The sequence below is a fragment of the Syngnathoides biaculeatus genome, chromosome 17 (assembly GCF_019802595.1).
Source record: "Syngnathoides biaculeatus isolate LvHL_M chromosome 17, ASM1980259v1, whole genome shotgun sequence".
In the NCBI taxonomy this organism is placed as follows: domain Eukaryota; kingdom Metazoa; phylum Chordata; class Actinopteri; order Syngnathiformes; family Syngnathidae; genus Syngnathoides; species Syngnathoides biaculeatus.
This window is the reverse complement of record NC_084656.1, coordinates 4,016,480-4,038,534: the sequence shown is the minus strand read 5'-3', so window position 1 is coordinate 4,038,534 and position 22,055 is coordinate 4,016,480. Positions and strand designations below refer to the sequence as shown.

Below are 22,055 nucleotides of genomic sequence, written 5' to 3'. Positions count from 1 at the left end.
TGTAGAGGCTACTTTCTGGTAACCATGAATCACACTGGTCAGATAAAGACATCAATTCTTAATGCTTGGAAACGACGTACTGTGTCTGCAATGGGGTGGGCCTCTGCAGAGAGGAAAACATTTTGAAGGAATCTTATGGATGATAAGGGGAATTTGAGAGTGGTAGGAGGAAAAAAAAGAAAGTGCATCGTCTTGTTGGGGACATGTGAGCTTTCTTCTTGACTGATTGTTGAGGTCACTGAGCAAGACATGGAACACTGCCAGAAGACCAAAACAATATTTGTGGCTGCCCACGCAAGGCTTCAGGTAGCACATTCATATACTACACTTGTATAGTGTTATTCTGTAGTGTACACTGTGGAGACACCTACCTTTTGTCTTTCTTTTGATGTGGCTCAATTAGAAAATTGGAGTCAGTGTGGATGTTTTTAAACAGAAGTCTTCTTTCCTTCCTTTCTTTGTTTCAATCTCATTTCCGATTAAAAGATTGACTTTTCTACAGTAGTTAAGACAGGTGTGAAATAAAAAAGATTGACTTTTCTACAGTAGTTAAGACAGGTGTCTTGATGTTTGGAAATTAAAAAACAGAATGGTGTTATGGTACTTGAGCAGAGTTAAGGTGCTGTAAAAAGCAAGGCCTTGAACACGCAGCCCCGTGACCTTCACCACCTCCACATTGACTCAGTTTAGGGCCTTGTCATTGTGACATCTCTCATTATTTTTAATGTGCAGTAAAATGCAGATTTTTACATACACTGTGCAAAAATACACATTTAATTTTTTTTACTCGCTGACTGAAGTAAAATCAGACTTAAATTAACCTCTCCGGTTTCAGGTCACTCAGGAGCACCAAAATTATTTTTGTTAAATGCAACAAATAATGACGGAGAAATTATTGGAGGATTTTATATTTTCCAAGAGGTCAAAAGTTTAAGTACCTTTCCTTAGTATCAAGTAGTATTTCCTTTGAACGGCATGACTTAGGTCAAACGTTTTGGGTAACCTTCTAGAAGCTTCTGACAGTACTCTGCTGGAATCCTAGCCCATTCCTCCTGCATCTTCACAAGGTCTTTAGTTTTTGTTCTGGAGTTGATTTGTACATTTCGGACCAAAATATATTCATCTCTGGGAGACAGAGCCAGTCTCTTTCCTGAGCAATGTGGTTGTTGGACAACATCTGGAAATTGTACCCAAAGATGAGCCAAACTTGAGGGGCTCCAGGATTCTTTCTCTTATTTCCTGTCTGATTTCTTTTGATTTTCCCATGTTTTCAACAAGGAAGTGGAGTGTGCGTTTAAATACATCCCCATGTGTGCCGTCAATCAATTTCAGTCAGTTAACCTATCAAGAACTTTCTTAGGCATGACCTCTCCATGTGCTTTAAAGACATACTACATTTTGTGTATGTAAACTTTTGACCTTGAAGAAAATAATAGAAAATTCTTTAAGAAATTCTGTAATTATTGAGGCATTTAACAAAATTTAAAAAATTGGTGATCCTAACTGACCTGAAAAATGAGAAGTTTAGTCTGACTTGACTTCAGTGAGCAAAAAAAGTGTTTTTTGCATGGTGTACGCAAACTTCTGGCTTCCATTGTACTTCCATTTGTTATTGGTAGTTGTTAGCACGTCTGCCTCACAGTTCTGAGATTTGGTATTGAAATCCCAGCCTTGGAAAGAGAACCTAACTTGTGTGGGTGTTTCGATATTTTCTATTCCACCGATGACTTCAAAGAGGAAAAAAAAGGATTAAAAAAAATGAATGGATATTGTTTTATCATCCCCAGACATTTTGATTTCTCCTTGATTTTATTATGGAGGCTGTGAAGTCTTCTTTCCTTCCTTTCTTTGTTTCAATCTCATTTCCGATAACAGGAGGGTGCATTTTTAGGTTTACAGTTCAAAGTAGTACCACCAGTTCAGGGTGTTGTCCGCCTTTTGGTCAAAGATAGCTGGGTTAGGGTCCAGTTCTCCGATGACCCTTGTGAGGATAAACTGCTTGGATAATGGATGGATGTGACAATAATTAGCGGCCTGGTGGACAACTGGTTCGAGTGGAGTCTCGAAATTCCCCTTTAGATGTGATTGTGAGTGCGAATGGTTGTCTCTGTGTCCTGCGACTGGCTGGGAACCAGTTCGGGGTGTACCCCACCTCCTCCCCAAAGATAGTTGGATTAGGCTCCTTGGAAGGATAAGCGGCTCGGAAAATGGTTGGATGGATGTGTATCATTATTGTTGAACCACAATTTTGAAAAGCTGTCTGATATTCATTTGTTATTTGTCAGATTCAAGTATTTTTTTCTTCCATTATCAGAGGGGTAAACATTATTTTGGCCATCTGAATCTAACTGTACTATACAGATACACCTAACCAAAAAAGTTCCTTAAAAATATATATATTTTTTTAAAATTGCAAATGGTCATTAAATATTTTGAGTTGAATACAATATTTCAAAGAAACACGATTTTATTAAATGCACTGCAGCTCCCAACTTGTACATAAAACATGCTATGTGACCAGTCAAAGTAAATATCCATGCCACATAAGCCTTTCCAGTGACAATGAAGTTGAAGGCACAGTCTTTAAAACAGGTAAAGATGATGAAATCTTCTATCTCAGTGGGAAGACGATAAAACCTTCTACCTTAGTGGGGATAAGGAAAACAAAAAATATGACCACTGGAGCATAAATTCTCAGCATAGGACATGTACTAATTGCAGAAAGTAGTGAGATTTCTATCTATAGGTATTATACAATCTCATTATATTGAGTTTACCACTCGATCGTTGTCTCCCGTTTCAGATTGAGTTAACAGCCAAAATATATATATAAATACCATAATTTCATTTTGTTTGATGATTTTACATTGTTAAACATATGAACTCTGTTCATCACATGCTAAAGAACATGTCTATAAAATACGTACTTTAAAAAGACCCGGGAAATGGTGACAATTCCTTTCAAGTTACTTCAAGTCATTCTAATCTTCAATTTAATTCAATCTAATAAAGAGATCTCGAGCAAACATCACAGTTTGGCTCGTGGAGTTTGTTCCAGCAGTGTCCTCATGTCAAGAAGTGCACTCTCCACAGCTTGAGCCAGACCAGCTGCATTTGTTTCTTTACACCCATTGAAAGATGATACTGCAAAGTTGATGTGGTCGTCCATGGGATTGTAGCAAACGCCATACCCATTAGGTACAACAGGGCCAAAACACATGAGGCAGTCAGTCTTGGATGGTACCTATTGGAAAAAGAAATTATTCATGAAGTCTAAATCGGTAAAGTATATTGGTGGCTTTGGGCAGAATTGTCACATCTCCAAAACCATTTTTTAGGGAAAAAAAACCTTGCATGTTTGTTGAACCGTTCACATGGCATCCTTACAGACAGGCCACTTACTTGTATAGAATGTAAAGGATTATCTTACATGTTCACATTTTAACACACTATAACTGGGCAAAATATACCTGACTTGTAGATAAGCGGAAGTGTAAAGCTTTGGCATAGGATGGATCTTTGAAGACATCAGGAATTGAGATCTTTTCCTCAGCAGCCTGCATCTTAAGACCCAGTATGTGTCGGTCAATGGCTTGACCACTGATTGCCTGAAAAGGCATACAGAGTTCAGTTGTCCATGTGCATTTATCAAAATGCATAAAAATCACATCAATACTGAATTACATTACTACCACTATAAAGTACAGGATATCCAAATGCAAATAAGAAAGATTAGTAATGAACACAAGGCATCAGGGGGTATTTTCTGGTAGTTCTGGGACACAATTACCATACCAATCAAATGAAAAATAATACTAATAGTCAGTTAAGCATCCATATCAGTTTTTTCTTTACAGGAACTGAGAAGTCAATGCAATCACTCACCAAGTTTGTATATGACCTGTGTGCTTTTACAGCTTTCTCCATGAGATCCACCTTCTCTGTGTTCTGTGTGAGAGAAAGGTGACAATGTTCCAGATTGCCCAGAGTATATCAGTGTTGAACAAGAGTGCAATGAATACTACATAATTTTGTACAAGGATGTTTACATTAAGCATGATCAATATTATATAGCACGTTTAAACATACTTACTATAAGCTTTGAGGGAAAAGAAATGTAGAAACCAAGGCCTAAACAGCTACGCTAAAGGTGTAGAGATGGTTTAATCTACTCCTAAGGCCTTGGTATTGAGTAACTTTGGAGCAACCCAGAGAAAAGGGAAGCACAAATCAGCATGCCCAGACTGCTTCCTCATTTGAAGGATTATTGGTAAAATTGAGGTGTTGAAAGTATTCTCCCCACAGACTCACAACTTCCTCAGTCATACAAAGTGTTAATGCTGCACTACTTCTGTGTCCTGAGGTGCCGCATCGTGGACTTGAATTATTTCCCTTTGTGACCACTAAAGTTGCATTTTGCCTAGTGTGCTGGTACCTATAAATTGCCTCTGGATTTTCACAGGTCAGAAATGCCCAATCGGACTTCCTCACATTGACAGCATGACTCACAGTACCCAACAAAGGGTCCCTGGTTTACAACCACCATAAGCTCTGACCACCTCGTGGCCACATCTCTGGTTGGCGAGCTCAACAATGGAGGCACGGAATATTGCTGATTCTGACTCAATGCTATGGCCATCAGGCCCTCACTATCAAGGTCCATGTATATTGTCACATTCATCGGAGGTCAATTGAGCCATGCTTTGTCTGGTCCCCACACCAAATAATTTTTCATTTTCGGTGACACTATGAGGGACATACAGCGAAGAAAATAAGTATTTGAACACCCTGCTATATTGCAAGTTCTCCCACTTAGAAATCATGGAGGGGTCTGAAATTTTCGTCATAGGCGCTTGTCCACTGTGAGAGATTATCTAAAAACAAAAATCCAGAAATCACAATGTATGAATTTGTAGTGATTTATCTGTGTGATACAGCTACAAATAAGTATTTGAACACCTGAGAAAACGAATGTTAATATTTGGTACAGTAGCCTTTCTTTGCAATTTCAGAGGTCAAATGTTGCCTGTAGTTGTTCACCAGGTTTTCACCCTTACAGGAAGGATTTTGGTCCACTCCTCCACACAGATCTTCTCTAGATCAGATAGGTTTCTGTGCTGTCCCTGAGAAACACAGTGTTTTAGCTCCCTCCAAAGATTTTCCATTGGATTTAGGTCTGGAGACTGGCGAGGCCACGCCAGAACCTTGATATGCTTCTGAACGGAGCCACTTTGTGGTTTTCCTGGTTGTGTGTTTCGGGTCATTGTCATGTTGAAAGACCCAGCCACGACCCACCTTCAATGCTCTGGCTGAGGGAAAGAGGTTGTTCTCCAAAATCTCACAATACATGGCCACGGTCATCCTCTCATTCATATAGTGCAGTTGTCCTGTCCCATGTGCAGAAAAACACCCCCAAAGCATGATGCTACTACCCCATTGCTTCACAGTAGGGATGGTGTTCTTGGGATGGAACTAATCATTCGTCTTCCTCCAAACACGGTAGTGGAATTATGACCACAAAGTTCCATTTTGGTCTCATCTGACCACAAAACCTTCTCCCATTAATCCTCTGTATCATCCAAATGGTCAACGGAAAACTTAAGACGGGCCTTGACATGTGCAGGTTTAAGCCGGGGAACCTCCTGTGCCATGCATGATTTCAAACCACGCCGTCTTACTGTATTACCAACTGTCAATTACCAGCTGGATTTTTTTCTTTTTAGATCATCTCTCTCACAGTGGACATGCACCTACGATAAAAATTTCAGACCCCTCCATGATTTCCAAGTGGGAGAACTTGCAATATTGCAGGGTGTTCAAATACTTATTTTCTTCACTGTAAAGCCCCATACAACTTAGATCGTAGAATCACTTGGAAACAAATATTGTAATCAGGTGATGGCTCTTAGAGAAGTGCCTAAAACATTAGGTTTATATATAGAGAGGTCAAAGAGGAGTATATCACACCTGTTTGTCTGGATCATCAAAAGATTTTACAAAAGCAGCAGAGGCACTCGAGGTTGATCGGATTGTATCAGTACGACCAAGTCTAAACATCCGCAGAGAGGCACTTTCATATGTTGCACAACAATGCTGATGCATTCTGAAAAGAAAAAAAAAAAATGGTACAGATGGTAAGCAAAAACATACAGTATGAAGTGTATATAGAGTCACTGTGTATACACGACAGTATGTAGCATTGTACTGTATATTAAATGACAGTCGCTCTAATCAGTCCTAAAGCTGACATGAGCACGGCTTGGCCAGTGCCAAGAGGGGTGTGGCCAGGCCACTGCTTTGGGGAGTGACACCTGTCACTGCTGTTTCACATTAGGACTGTATTTAGACAGGCATTTAAGTTGGAGTTTTTGCCAGGTAGGGTTAGTTTAGGGTTAATTTGCCAGTTCGTTCCCTTGCTTGAATGACTTGCATTCACTGCCTGTGGGACTCTCTGCTTCTACGCGTAAATTAGCGTAACCCTAGTCACAGAGATTTTGTTCCCCTTTTGTTTGATCCTGTCCTGTTGAGTTTGTTAGTTTGCCCCATTGTCATCGGACCTTGCTGCATGTCTTTTGGATCCCGCCTTGCGTTTCTGTGCTTCTGCCTTGTCAGACTGCTACACTGTGTATGACCCAGTGTTCGGAATAAACCACATTATGCCTCTGCTTCGAAGTCCTGCATTTGGGTCTGCCCCCGTACCGGAGGTTCTTGACAGAACGAACTGGCCAGAACAGGACCCAGCGGGAAAGACGAGGCATCGCCGGGGACACCGTCCGTCCAAGGACCAAGCATCTTCTATTCGGATGGGATCCGTTATATCATCCTGTCCTGCCGGGTCAACCCGTCGTGACAACATGCCAATGACGACCCGTTCACTACTACATATCCTTTTGGACTCTTGATTTTTCTGACTTTGAGGAAGACCTAATTTATATGATCGGCTGCCAGACTGTGATTCAGACATTGACTATGAATTTCCTCTCCCTGTGATCAGTCCCAGTCTGTTTGTGTCACCGCCCCATGCCTCCAACTCCTGAGTGTCTTCGCCCTGTGGGTCCTCGTCTTCCAATCCTTTTTGAGGAACCCGCTTGGCCATCTAACCGGGTCCACCGCCTGGTGGCCAGAGGAGACGCCCAAGCATTGTGCCCCCTTGTGCCTCCCGCTGCGCGGCGACCAAGACACCGGCATCGTCCATCCACGCCTCGCCGGCAACAACCAAGCCAGCGGACCCTGAGCGAAACTTCCAGCCCAGAGGGAGGAGGGGTCCGAAACTCCCAAGGTGCAGTGACTGGAGGATCACAAGGTCTTCTATCGCGAAATGCGGGCGGAAATAGAGTGGCTGAGTGGCGAACTCAAGGTCCTCACGGACCAAGTTCCGCGGAAATTAAATAACCGGCCGAGCTATGCCCATGTCGTGGTTGCTACAGACTCGCTGCTGACCCATGCTCATGCCGCAGTGGCAACCAACCCGCTACTGAGCCAGATCCACGTCGCGGTGGCAACCGAACCGCTACCAAGCCAGGTCCATGCCGCGGTGGTGACCGACCTGCTGCCAAGCCAAGTTCACGTTGCGGTGGCAACGGATCTCCTGGTGAAAAATGCTCACGCCGAAGTAGCAACGGACCGACTACCGTGCAGATCCCACATCGCAGCGTCGACCAACCTGCTGCCGCGCCTCGTCCATGTCACAATATGAACAGACACTCACGGTGGCGATGGACTTCCTGACAAATAACGCTGACACAATGGTAGCTACCGACCCGTTTCCGAACCTAGCTCACGTCGCAACAGAACCACTGCAACGCCATACCCACGTCGCGGTGGCAACAGACCTCCGGGTGAGCATCGAAGTAAAAGGGCGAACTTGGCCAACAAAGACAAGCCTGCCATAGTCCTTCGGGTTTGTTTTCCAAAAACACAAAACTCAGAAGTGATCTGCAGAGGGCTCAAGTGCAGAGGATGGAGAGAAATCTGATGAAGAGAAAGTGAAAAGGTAGAGGACTTTATTATTCCCGTTGCTCCATTCTGTTCCCAAGAACAATGTATTCATGGCCTCCAGTTTCTGCCAGTTCAGGTGCGCAAAGTCAGTAATAGAAAGAGCAAACACGCAGCATTCTACGTCCTGCGGTTCTTCAGACGCCACCCTCCAAATCCCCCGCTCCTGTCCCAGCGACAAGTATGCGACCGCCTCACGATCCTGTCCAGGCGTCGGCAAAGGCTCGTTGGCCACCTCACGTTCCTGTCCCGGCGGCAGCGAAGGCTCGTTGGCCACCTCACGTTCCTGTCCCGGTGAAGGCTCGTCAGCTGCCTTACGTTTCTGCCCCGGCAACGACGATATCACGGTTCCCTTCGTTTCGGTGCAGGCAGCGACAGGTAATTGGCCGCCTTACATTCCTGTCTTGGCAGCGGCGAAGGCTCGTCGGTCGCCTCACGTTCCTGTCCGGGCGGCAGCTGGTCAGCCGCCTCACGTTCCCACCCCGGCAACAACGATATCACTGTCCCCTTCGTTCCAGTGCCGGTGGCGACAGGTATTCAGCTGCCTCACATTCCTGTCCCGGCGGCGGTTGAAGGATCAGTGGCCGCCACACGTTCCCACCCCGGCAACGACACCTGTCACCGCTCAGAGCTGTTTCACATTGGGACTGTAATTAGACAGGCATTAAAATGGAGTTTTTCCATCCATCCATCCATCCATCCAGCCATCCATCCATTTTCTTCACCGCTTATACTCACGAGGGTCGCGGGGAGTGCTGGAGCCAATAAGTTGGAGTTTTTGTCACTGAATTTGCCAGTTTGAAGCCTTGTGTTAGTGAGCTGCATTCACCGCCTGTGGGACTCTCCGCTTCTATGCGTAAGTTAGAGTAACCCTAGTCACAGCGATTCTTTGCCCTTTTGTTTGATCCTGTCCTGTTGAGTTTGGTAGTTTGCCCCATAGTCATCGGACGTAGCTGCGAGCCTAGCGTTTCTGTGCCTCTGCCTTGTCGGACTGCTACGCCATGTATGACCCAGTTTCCGGAATAAACCACATTGAACATTATGCCTCTGCCTCGAAGTCGTGCATTTGAGTCTGCCCCTGTATCGGAGGTTTTTGACAACAGCAGCTTTTGGATTATTGCTTAGCTGGCCAACAGTTGCTTCAAAAAACTTTTTTTTTTAATTTGAAAAACATTATTAGCTTCAACTGACCAAACAGTTTTTAAAAGAGTGTAATATATAACTTTCAAAAAGTAATTGAAAGTAAGTGAAAATATCAGATTGAGTGGTGACACTGAAATTTGAAATTGAGGGTGTTATGTATAATGTGGTTAAGCGGCTATGCCTCACAAGAAGGATGTGAACTAGAGTTGAAAGGAACTTTGAGGAACAGATGGTGGTGGACTTTGCAAAAAGGATGGAAATGGCTGTAATGAACACTTATTTCCACAAGAGGCAGGAACATAGAGTGAATGAGGTTACTGACTGTGAAGTAGTGGTATGGGAGAGTGTAGCTTGACAGCATAGGATGGTGATGTGTAGGATGACTCTGGTAGTGGGTAGGAAGATTAAGAAGACAAAGGTAAAGCAGAGAACCATGTGGTGGAAGCTGAGAAAATGTTGTGTGGCCTTTCGAAAAGAGGTGAGACAGGCTCGATGGACAGGAGAAGCTCCCGGAAGATTGGACCACTACAGCCAAGGTGATCAGAGAGAATGGGAGGAGAGTACTTGGTGTGTGTTCTGGTAGGAAAGGGGAGAAGGAGACTTTGTGGTGGAAGCCCAAAATACAGGAACTCTGAGGAGAGGCGAAAGGAGTACATTGAGATGCGACGTAGGGCAAAGCTAAACAAGAGGCATATGACGACATGTACACCAGGTTGGAAACGAAGGAAGGAGAAAAGAATCTCCACAGGTTGGCCAGACAAAGGGACAGAGATGGGAAGGATGTGTCGCAGGTAAGGGTGATTGAGGATAGAGATGGATGAAGAAAATGAGAGAGAAGGAAGAGTAGAAGAGGCAAGTGTGAAGGACCAGGAAGTGGCAATGATTAATAAGGGGGAGGTTAGAAAGGCACTTCAAAGGATGAAAAATGGAAAGGCAGTTGGTTGTGATGACATACCGGTGGAGGCATGGAAGCAATTTGAAGAGATCGCTGTGGAGTTTTTGACCAACTTATTCAACAGAATACTAGCGGGGTAAAAAATGCCTTAAGAATGGAGGAAAAGTGTACTAGTTGCCATTTTGAGAAGTGGAGGCTAGACTCAGGACAAAAGTATCTGCGAGCAACAGTATGGTTTCATGCCTAGAAAGAGTACCACATATGCATTATTTGCCTTGAGGATGCTAGTGGAAAAGTACAGAGAAGGTCAGAAGGAGTTACATTGTGTCTTTGTGGATCTACAGAACGCCTTTGACAGTGTACCAAGAGAAGAACTGTGGTACTGCATGCGTAAGACTGGTGTGGCGGAGAAATACGTTAGAATAGTAGAGGACATGTATTATGGGAGCAGAACAATGGTGAGGTGTGCCAGAAGAATTTAAGGTGGAGGTGGGACCACATCAGGGATCAGCTCTGAGCCCCATCCCCTTTTCAGTGGTAATGGATAGGCTGACAGATGAGGTTAGACTGGAATCTCCTTGGACCATGATGTTCGCAGATGATATTGTGATATGGAATGAAAGGAGAGAGCAGGTGGAGGAACAATTAGAAGAGTGAAGATTAGCCGAAGTAAAATAGAATATATGTGCGTGAATGAGAGGGATGCAGGGGGAAGAGTGAGGCTACAGGGAGAAGAGATCGCAAGGGTAGATGACTTCAAATATTTACGGTCAACAATCCAGAGCAATGGTGAGTGTGGTAAGGAAGTGAAGAAACAGGCCCATGCAGGTTGGAACAGCTGGCGGAACGTGTCTGATGTGTTATGTGACAGAAGAGTCTCTGCTAGGATGAAGGGCAAAGTTTACAAAACAGTGGTGAGGCCGGCCATGATGTACGGATTAGAGACGGTGGCACTGAAGAAACAACAGGAAGCAGAAATGGAGGTGGCAGAAATGAAGATGTTGAGGTTCTCGCTCAGAGTGAGCAGGTTGGATAGGATTAGAAATTACCTCATTAGAGGGACAGCCAAAGTTGGATGTTTTAGAGACAAGGTTCAAGAGAGCAGACTTTGATGGCAAAGCATGGCAGGCAAAAGAGCGAGAGGAAGACCAAAGAGGTTGATGGATGTGGTGACAGAAGACATAAGGGCAGTTGGGGATAGAGAGGAAGATGCAGGAGATAGGCTAAGATGGAAAAAGATGACACGCTGTGGCGACCCATAAGGGGACAAGCCGAAAGGAAAAGATGTATGTTTGTTACAACAAAACAGAAAAATTGGGAGCAGATTCATAGTTGCGTTAGCACAATTTCAGGAAGGCCAGACGCTATATAAATAAGAAAAAAAAAAAACCTGTGAACAGAAATATCTGAGTAAACAGCTTCAAATACTTAAATGCCACCAAAGCGTGTCATGTACTTCACCTGTAGTAAGCCAGTTGTAATGCCACCTGTATAAATGCATCTGGGCTCATCTTGTGGGCTTTTGCAAAATTTTTCCCAAACTGGTTGAAGACAATAACTCTCATAAGCAGGTCATCAGCCAATCTGCAGTTAGAGAAATTAGAGATATTTATCCAAATGAATCTCTGCTCAATTTAAACATCTTTGTTGAACAGTAAGTGGAAAAAGTGGTCCTCACACATCCATACTCTGTTTGGCCTCTTCAATGTCCTTCTTGATCTCAGGTGTGATGTTAAAGTGCAGCTTTTTGGGCATAGGCAGAGGCCCTGTGGAAGACTGAATCATCTCGAGCTTCCTCCTTTTTCCACACATAACAACCATATTCCTCATTTACTAAGATCCCAAAGAGTGGGCTTTAAATTGTCTGTTAACGTTAACAGATTGCATGTAATGTTGGTGGTTGTGTTGGAAGTGATCTACAAGGATCCCAAATAGCAGGCAGTAAATTGGATGTTCAATCACTCACAGACTGCGCATGTTGGCAGCAGGTGTAAAAGTGGTGGAGACTGCCATATTTGAAAGAAGGTTTTTGAACTTTTCGGTAGCTCCAATGATTCTCAACATGGGGAATTTGGGAAAGTACCATAAGTGTTAAATGAAGTTTTAGACATTAAATTATAATTGTTATTGAAAAGAAATATAAAGTCCCCTATAAAAGTATAGGAACAGCGAGGTCAATTTCTTTTATATTTGTATACTAAAGACAGAGTTTCATATCAAAAGATAAATATTAGACTAAAGTTCAGAATTCTAGGTTTTATTTCATGGTGTTTTAAACAAATCAGGATAGAGCAGGTTGTCTGAAGCCATCTACTTCGAGTGAGCAAGAGTATTGAAACGTGACGTGTTTTGTAGTTGCTGAGTTTTTTCCCTTTTAAATTGATTGCTTAAAACATTTGTGCTAGTTTTTGGCTTTGAGTTTCATTTGTGAAAATTGCGTTTGCTGTGAAGCAAACAATGAACTAAGAGCTCTCTGTGACAGAACCCAAGCGATCTTGTAGCTGAGAGAACAGGGAAAATTGATCAGATCTACTGAACAAGCAGTTGGCAGAGCCAATACAACAATTTGGAATATGGCAGAAAAAAAAGAAACTCCTGGGGTATTGGGCGCAGACACTTAACAGGTCAGCCAAATGTATCAACAGCAGTTGATTACAGAAACATTGTGAGAGGTGTGAGGAAACACACAAGGACAACAGTCAGTCACATCATTGTCAACCTCCACAGTGATACAGTGACTGTATCACAATAAACTGTTTGAAGAGGACTTTGAGAGAAGAAATTTACAGGCCATAGCACAAGATGCAAACCACTAATTAATGAAACAAATCAGAAGGCCAGATTAGATTTTGAAAAGTACAGAAATGAGCCACAAAGATTTTGCAACAAAATTCTATACTGATGACACCAAAATCATCAAACCAATTTTAATCGCTCAGAGACATCCGAAGGAAATACAAAATGCAGTTTTCAAACGTCATTTCAGTTCATTAAGGCCCCAAAAACATCAAAACTTATCTTTGCGGAATTGTTTCAACGCTATACTGGAGGGTTTTTCTAGCATGAACTGCACAACACAGCATCTCAATTGGATTTAAAGATCCGGACTTTGATTGAGACTTTTGTTTTTTTGGAAAATGTGACACAAGCCTTTGTATTCTTTGCTGACAGCAGGGGTTTTTGCAAGGAAACTCTCCCATGTATGCCATTTTTGACAAATGCCTTTCTTAAAGGTCTACCAACACGTATGGCATGATTTTTAGCGTGTTTTTAATTTAAAAAAAAAAAAAAAGGCAGACAGAATGTACCCATCCGTTTTTTTCACTACGTCATGATGTTGTCGTATATGGATTTTGTATCTCCCGCCATGAAAATCCTCTCGAGGCATTCATTTTGGAGAAGAAGCAGGAGTGACGTTTTTTCCAGATATCCACACTGGCGGGTTTGTGCGATTATACCAGTTTTACCAGCAGGAAAGTAGCTGTTTTTTAGTGCGTGTTAGCCAAAATGCCATCTCGTTGTATTGCTGAATATTGCTCGAACACTTGGGAGGATGGATTCTTCACACGTTTCCAAAAGACCCGGTTCGTCTTGAAAAATGGATTGCACAGGTGCAAAGGACGAGAGCTTTGTGGGTTCCAAATAACAGGTCAGTGTGTCCGGAGCTATTAAAAAATAAAAATTAGTTGGGGGGGGGACGACGTAATCCTCTCAGAAGTAACAAAAGACCTGCATCATAACTGCATAAAGTACGTAAATCAGAAGTGCTGAATGTGTCAATGTGCGCGGCGTTGTCGTCACTCGCGGCTGCTGGAGGTGTTGTTCATTGCCGCCATGGATCGGGCGGGAAGGGTGTTTGGCTTTGTGAGGTAGGAGAAAGGAGCTTTCCCAACCACCAGCAAGTTACTTCGCCTGGCATGGGTTCTCCTGAGTACGCTACATACTGTCATACATAGTGTCAGGGAATCTGTTGTTTGTTAGAAGTGATCCGCATATCACCTAAATATGTCTAGAAACGATATGGTAATATTGCCCCGGTCACTTCACTCGATTGTGAGATGATGTCTTCGAAAGAGCTTCTGTGTCAGAAGGGGTGGCGGAAAAATCCGAAAATCTGTTGTTTGTCTCCCAAAGCAGGTGGCACAGCAGCTTCTGTGTCGGCTGTCCCAGTGTGACAACTGTTTATGACATAGCAGGCAATATGGCAACCACTGGGATGTCGGGTGAGATTTATGCAACTTTGCGCATGAATGATACGCTCTCTGCTCTTTTTTATCCATATAGATATTGAAGTGAATCATATATGTAATTTTAATAATATAAATTTTACATCGATAGGGATGTTGGTAGACCTTGAAGGTAAAGTCATGAACACTGACCTTAACTGACACCAGCGAGGCCTGCAGGTCTTTAGATGTTGTTCGAGGTTCTTTTATAATCTCCTGGATGAGATGTCGCAATCTTAATTTAAAGTTGCTCATCCACTTCTGGAAAGGTTTGCCACTGTTGCTGTTTTATCCATTTGTAGATAATGGGTCTGAGTCTTTTGCTGCACCGCCAAAGCCTTGAAAATGCCTTTGGAACCATTTCCAGACTGATGAATTTAATCACTTATTTCTCATTTATTGTGAAATTTCTTTGGATTGTGGCATGATACATTTGTTCTTGAGCTCTTGTAGCCTACTTCAAGCTCCCTGACAGATTCTATTCAAGTCATTTCTTGATTCAACAAGTATGGTGGTAATCAGGTTTGGGTGTGGCTTGCGAAAGTGAACTCACCTTTCCCAAATTTGTGCTTTGTCACAGTGACTGATATTTAATGGGGGGAATTACTTATTCAGCCGGCACGGTGGCTCAGCTGGGAAGTGTTGGCCTCACAGTTCTGAGGTCCCAGGTTCAATCCTGGCCCTGCCTGTGTGGAGTTTGCATGTTCTCCACGTGCCTGCATGGGTTTCCTCCAACATCCCGAAAACATGCAACATTAATTGATACTCTCAATTGCCCCTCAGTGTGATTTTGAGTGCGACTCTTTGTCTCTATGTGCCCTGCGATTGACTGGCAACCAGTTCAGGGTGTACCCTGCCTCCTGGCCGTTGACAGCCGGAATAGGCTCCAGGACTCCTGCAACCATTTTGAGAATAAGCGGCTAAGAAAATGGATTGATGGATAAAATACTTATTCACGGAGTCAGAAAGATTAGAATTTTTTTGTGCCTTAATAAAGTGATTTGTCATTTGAATACTGCATTTTACAGTAATCCCTCTCTACTTCACGCTTCACCTATGCTGATTCAGTGCATCGCATTTCCCCCCCCCCACCCCACCTCCCAAAAAAATAAACAGATCGGTTTATAGTACGTACTATATTACGTGGGGCAGACTGATACAACGCGGATTGATACAAGGCACGTCCTCGCCGCAACGTGGAACAATGAAGCAAAAAACATTTTTGTTGATTGGTTCCTGGCATGACATGGACCAATGAGAGCACGTGTGACTTTATCCCCTGGTCTGATTGGTCACTCATCACTGAAGCACAGCAACTTCCCTTGTCCCGCCCATTTCCTTGTTGTGCACGTCTTGTCCACGCTGTTGACCGACTCACATATATGTGTACTGTATATTAGTGTTGCGTTTGTGATAACGTTTTTTTAAGCAACATTTTTTGATTATGTTAGTTACAATACCAACTCGGCGTTCTGCCCCACAAAAGCTTCCTCTGTGGAGCCTGAGAGGTGGCGACTACACGTGCACATTTATCCTTTTAGGGATCCAGCAGGAGGAATGGGCTCCTATTTTGGAGCACTTTTATCCTTTTTGGCATCCAGCGGGAGGAATCAAGTGGCACAGGCACTGTGGCATCTACTGGGATGTCCTCCAGGGCTCCGGACAGGGCACTTTTCTCTTTGTTGGACCCTGCATTGTGATTCTCCCCTTCGAGGATGAGGCTTTTTGACCAGCAAAGGCCGGTTCTCAAAATAAAAAAAACATATAGAGCCTCAGAAATGTGCCTCTGTATGGTGCTGATTGTTGTTACGTGGAGAGTTTCCGAGATGGCGGGCGCATGTTTTTAAGATTGATGAAAAAGGCCTTTTTTGGAAGAGGACAGCTCCGCGGACTTCTTCAAGGACCGTGTTTATGATGATCTTGTGACAGTGCTGCAGGTAACAGAAATTAAAGCATCTACGAGCCTCTTCTTCACTGTGTACGTCTCCCCTGCATTTCCCGACCACGGTCAGGTGATTTACAGGAAAGATTAATTAAGGTTTTATAATTAAAGATTTAAGTAAATATGTTTACTGTTGTAATCTTGGTCTTAAATTTTTAAATCGTTCTGGTACCCATACATGAAAATTCCCGGGGTGTGTTTGGGAGTTGGGGGAGGCTTTCCTACTTCTCGGTTTTTCACATTTTGTGAGGGTTCTGGTCCCTATTAACTGCGAAAAATTAGGGATTACTGTATATTTCCTTGTGGTTTCTAAGTGAGTGTAAAACTGTTTTGATGATTTGGAACCTGTGTATGGAAAAATTAAAAACTGAAATTAGGAGAGGACACTGTATGGTAGAGGTAATGTGATGGCTTGAGCTTGCGTGGTTGCTTCTGGAACAGGCTCGCTACCATCTATTGATAATGTAACTAATGATGGTAACAGCAGAATTAACACAGACGTCTACAAAACAATTTTGTCTGGCAGCTTTTTGAAAAAAATACATCCACACTAATTGGGAGAAGCTTCATCATTGAACAAGACACCCTGCCAACAAAACAAAGGACTTCATCAGGGATAAAGTGGAAGGTCTTTGACTAGCTAAGACAATCACCAGGTGTTACAATGATACAGTTTTTGCAAGGAAGGGTTATGTAACCAAATATTAAATGTTATTTACCAAGTCAATATGTCTGTTCAAATACTTTTGCCCACTTGGAAAGTAGGTGGTTTTAAACAAAAGCTCCTCTGACCAGAGTTGTTGAACACATCTAGAAATACCATGAAATAAAAGAATGGAATTCTGGACCTTTGTCTCATTTTCATTTTTTGATCTGAAACACAAATGTTCTCAGTATGCAACATAAACAAAGGAACTGACCTTGCCATTCCAATACTTTTGGAAGGGACTGTATAACTGAGATGCACAAAACAAATCCATCACGCACAGAATTTTCATGAAGCCAGCAACTGCATAAAATCCATGTTATGTATGATGTAGCGGGCGGAAATGGCCAAGACACAAGGTAATGCAGGGTTGAGTTTGCCATATGAGATATAGCATAACTCCTTCTTGTGACAGCTCCCAAATCAACACAAAATCTCATATGCTGAATTTGTACCTGCCTTTCCGATGCAGTATTTAAAGACAAAAAATCAGCAATCACAATTTGTCTCAAGGTTTGATCAATTACCTTGAGTATGCTAAATTCATCTATTTGCATATAGCCCAACATGTACAATGAAATGTCCTCATCTTTGCAGGGGCATTTCGGTTGCACCTGTTTCTGCACACGCAAATCTTGAGTAAAACAGGCTCATAGTGTTTTCTGGGTGGGTTGTGGGTGGTAAAGCATGCAGCATATAGTTGTATAAGATTTCCCTTCAAGATATAAATACAAACAACTACTTGCGTGTATTCCACAACATGGTCAATCAGGGCTACAATGGGTGGGCCCTCTGCTGGGGCATGCTCATAGTTGGCACCACATGTTCCATCTTCCCCAATAATAAACTGTAAGAAAGAGTTATCTTCTTTAAAACTCTTAAAATCTGAATACATCATGTTACACATGCTTTCATAAAGAAAAACTATTGAGAGACAAGGGTTACTTTGAGAATTGAATGTCACCTGCAGGGTCTTGTCAAACCAGCGGTTGCCACTGTTCCACAGACTCCCTCCTCCATGCAACATCTGCGCTGCAGCGCAGCTGCGATAACCATCTTCTGCCACTTCAGGCATCGGCCCATCCAAACACAAAGTGAATATGCTTCTTTGAATAGCCAACACGGATTCTTTGTTGGTTCGATCTGAATAAACAAATAAATTATAGTAGCCAGATACAAGAAATCAAGGCAGTCACTCGTGTAGCTGAGATTGAGTCACCAGATTAGTACTCTCAAGTAAGCAGCCACTAGAGTTAAAAATAATGGCAGTCCAATGTGACTAACCATCTTAATCCACATTTTCAGTATATTTTGTATTGATATATTGTCAAACAAGTTACCAGTAGGTGAAGTAGAGTCTCAGAAAACCAACAAAACCCACCATTCATGATATACACATAGTTAAAGTGCCACGGTCATGAAATGCATGATTTTTAGTATGTTATTAATGAATTAATGCCAGCCGACATGGACCCTTGCGTTTTTTTCCACCACAAAACATGATTTTGATGTATACAGCTTTTTGTAACTCCCGCCATGAAAATCCTCTCGAGGGATTTGTTTTCAAAAAGAACCAGGAAATGACGTACTTGGCAGGACCGCCCTCAAGTAGACTCGTTTGTTTCAATTAGTTTTACCTCCAGGAAGGTAGCTCTTTGTTCCTTTGTGTTAGCCAAAATGCCGGCTTGTTGCATTGCATTGCTGGACATTGCTCGAACACTCGGGAGAATGAGAAAGGGAGAAAGGGAGAGAATGGGAGAATTAGCCTTCATAAGTTTGAAAGAGACCCGGTTCGTCGTGAAAAATGGATTGCACGGGTGCAGAAGACAAGAGCCTTGTGGGTTCCAAATGACAGGTAGGTGTGTGTACGGCTACTAAAAAAAAGAAAAAAATAGTTTGGGGCGGACCACGTAATCGGTCTCTCATAACGTAACGAAAGATCCGCGTACGTATGACAGGCGTGGTAAATGTGTCGATGTGCGAGTCGGACGGTGTCGGACAACGCCGTAAAGCCCCCCGGCTTGAGGATGTTGTTGATTGCGGACGGCGCCGGCTATGAACTGTGCCCTAAAGCAGCCTGGCTCGGCTTCGTGAAGCCACCTCGGCGCCAAAAATGAGCCACACCCGTCTGTCGGTCACGGCTTTGGCGAAGGCTGCGTGTCGGGCTCGCAGACAGCGGCGGCTCCGAAGAACGCTGCCGTCAATGCCGCACTCAGCCGCTTGCGATGACAACGCCGTAAAGCGCCCTGGCTCGACGGTGTTGTTCATAGCGGATGGCGGCAGCTATGAACAACTCCCTAAAGCAGCCCAGCTCGGCTCCGTAATAAGCCACCTCGGCACTGGAAATGAGCCACACCGACCAGCTGGAATGAGCCGCGATGGCTCATCTCCGCTGCAGAAGTGGATCGGACGGGAAGGCGGTTTGCCGTGATCCCATATAATCTGAATATGGCTCAAAACAATAGGGTAATATTGCACCGGTAACTTCACTCGGTTGTGTGATGTTCTCTTCTTCAAAAAGAGCTTTTGTGTCAGAAAGGGTGTGTTCGTCTCCCATAGTAGGGTCCACCGCGTGTTTTCATTGGCAAATGTGTGGGTGACGTCACGGACAGGGGATGCAGCCAATATGGCGACCACTTGGATGTCATAGAATGACACTTCTGCCACTTTGTGCATCGATGACGCGCTCTCCGCTCATATTTATTTTTTCGTATAGACATTGAAGTGAATAATGTTATATGTATTTTTCATGACAATATCTATTTTAAAATGTTCATTGGGATAACACTTGATCTTTGAGGCTGTGCAACTGGGCAATTTGTTGAAAGGGATGTGATGAAAAAAATAGCGGTGTGGCATTCTTTCAGTGAGCTCATCAATTTTGTGCAAAAGTGGTATGAATCAGGTGGGGCCCTATTTAAGGATGAAGTCCACACATGGATTGCTCCTTGAAAACCTGAGGAAAATGGGTTGTTCAACACATTGTTCAGAAGAACAATGTACTTAGAAAAAAAAATATTGGCGAGGGGAAGCCTGATAAAAGGGTGCAAAAAAAAAAAATATTGGCTGTTCAGCTAAAATGATTTCTCATGCCTTAAAATGGAGAGCAAAATCAGAGACACATGGCAGAAATGAAATGCAACCATCAAAACAGATCACAGAATGGTGCAACCCCGGGTAACTTCTTTGACATGTGCCAATAATAAAAATAGACTGAATACACGGATTAATCTGGTTAGTTACATTGGACTACTGTTTTTTTAACACTACTGTAAATTACAAACAAAAAAATATATTTAACATTGTATTGTTGAACTACACTCACCCTTGATGAGGTTAACGAAGGTCTTGCCCCAGATGTCACGATGTTGAGTGGTGAGGATGCCCACAGGCTCTACGTTTGTCTTTAATGAGGCGCTGCAGATCCGCTCGAGTTGAACATAGATCTGTTCAACTGTCAGTGGCGTCCCATCACTGTTGTACACATCCAGCATGAAAAACTACATTCAATATGAGAGAAAAAGATATTGATTGATATGGATCTTAAAATTAAACAAAACAAAAAAAACAGCCCCAAACTACAGTGCCAAAAAAATGAACACACTCTATATCAATCCTCCTGCCTTTATGAAATTCTAATTGACATTGTCAGAGAGAAAAGTATTACCAAAATTTGCCTATGTGCAGGTGAAATTTCAAAATGGTGGTGCCACTGTCCATTTCCACAATCTGCTGTCGATTCCAAATCTGTTATTCCCTTAAATTGGACATTTGTTAAGTTTTGTACTGTTTAGCATTTGCTTATCAAATACCAATGTGCATAGAAATTATTCAACAAAGTCATATCGTGCAGAGTCTAGTAAACACATATGAGTAAAATAATATAATAAGCGATAATGTTACACAGATACATAATCTAGTTGCCTAACTATAAAGATAGTCAAATCCAAATCCCACAACTAAAATCCCCGGAAAAACATAATAATGGTCCTAATTAACACACACATTCTGTATTATGGACTCATCTAATTAATTGTAATCTCAGGTTGGACAAAAGTAATTTAATGTATTTTAGTAAATACAGTGAAGAAAAGTCTTTGAACACCCTGCTACATTGTAAGTTCTCCCACTTAGAAATCATGGGTCTGAAATTTTCATCGCTGGTGCACGTCCCCTGTGAGAGAGATAATCTAAAAAGAAAAATCCAGAAATCACACTATTTTTGTGTGTGATAAAGCTGCAAATAAGTGTTTGAAGACCTGTCTATCAACTAGAATTCTGACCCTCAAAGACCTGTTAGTCCACCACCACTGCATGTATCATCCTGAATCAGATGCACCTATATGAGGTCATTAGCTGCATAAAGACACATGTCCACCCCATACAATCAGTACGACTCAAACTTGTAACATAGCCAAGACACAAGAGCTGTCCAAAGACACCAGAGACAAAATTGTACAACTCCACACAGCTGGAAAGGGCTATGGAGAAATTGTCAAGCAGCTTGGTGAAAAAAGGTCCACTTATGGAGCAATCATTACAAAACGGAAGACGCTAAACATGACGGTCAATCTCAATTGGAGTGGAGCCCCAATGTATGATTTTTTTAACGATTTATTTGAATGACACAGCTGTAAATAATTATTTGAACACCTGTCTATCAGCTGGAATTCTGACCCTCAAAGACATCTTAGTCCACCTTTACAAGGCCACCTCCACTCCATGTATTATCCTGAATCAGATGCACCTGTGTGAGGTCGTTAGTTGCATAAAGACACCTGTCCACCCCATACAATCAGTACGACTCAAATTTGTAACATGGCCAAGACCAAAGAGCTGTCCAAAGACACCAGAGAAAAAAAAATGTACAACTCCACACAGCTGGAAAGGGCTACAGAGAAATTGCTAAGCAACTTGGTGAAAAAAAATACCACAGTTGGAGCAATCATGAGAAAATGGAAGAAGCTAAACATGACGGTCAATCTCAATCGGAGTGGAGCTCCATGCAAGATATCACCTTGTGGGGTCTAAATGATCCTTAGAAAGGTAAACAATCAGCCCAGGACTACAGGACAGGACTTGGTCAATGACCTGAAAAGAGCTGGGACCACCGTTTCCAAGGTGACTGTTGGTAATACACTAAGACGT

General features: G+C 42.8%; 1 protein-coding gene across 4 annotated transcripts in view; it reads right to left on the bottom strand.

Annotated features, from left to right (window-relative positions):
* Positions 1 to 2,449: 2,449 nt before the first annotated feature.
* The window catches only part of crata (carnitine O-acetyltransferase a), a 63,608-nt gene continuing 44,002 nt past the window's right edge, over positions 2,450 to 22,055 (bottom strand). For all 4 annotated transcript variants that reach the window (XM_061801633.1, XM_061801631.1, XM_061801632.1 and 1 more), the window contains 9 exons: positions 20,233 to 20,407; positions 17,872 to 18,050; positions 17,654 to 17,754; positions 11,712 to 11,831; positions 11,495 to 11,617; positions 5,968 to 6,103; positions 3,886 to 3,948; positions 3,471 to 3,608; positions 2,450 to 3,244 (listed from right to left, as the gene is read on the bottom strand). In XM_061801633.1, coding sequence (XP_061657617.1) covers positions 3,029 to 3,244; positions 3,471 to 3,608; positions 3,886 to 3,948; positions 5,968 to 6,103; positions 11,495 to 11,617; positions 11,712 to 11,831; positions 17,654 to 17,754; positions 17,872 to 18,050; positions 20,233 to 20,407 — 1,251 coding nt within the window. In that variant the 3' untranslated portion in view covers positions 2,450 to 3,028. The remainder of the gene's footprint in view (positions 3,245 to 3,470; positions 3,609 to 3,885; positions 3,949 to 5,967; positions 6,104 to 11,494; positions 11,618 to 11,711; positions 11,832 to 17,653; positions 17,755 to 17,871; positions 18,051 to 20,232; positions 20,408 to 22,055) is intronic.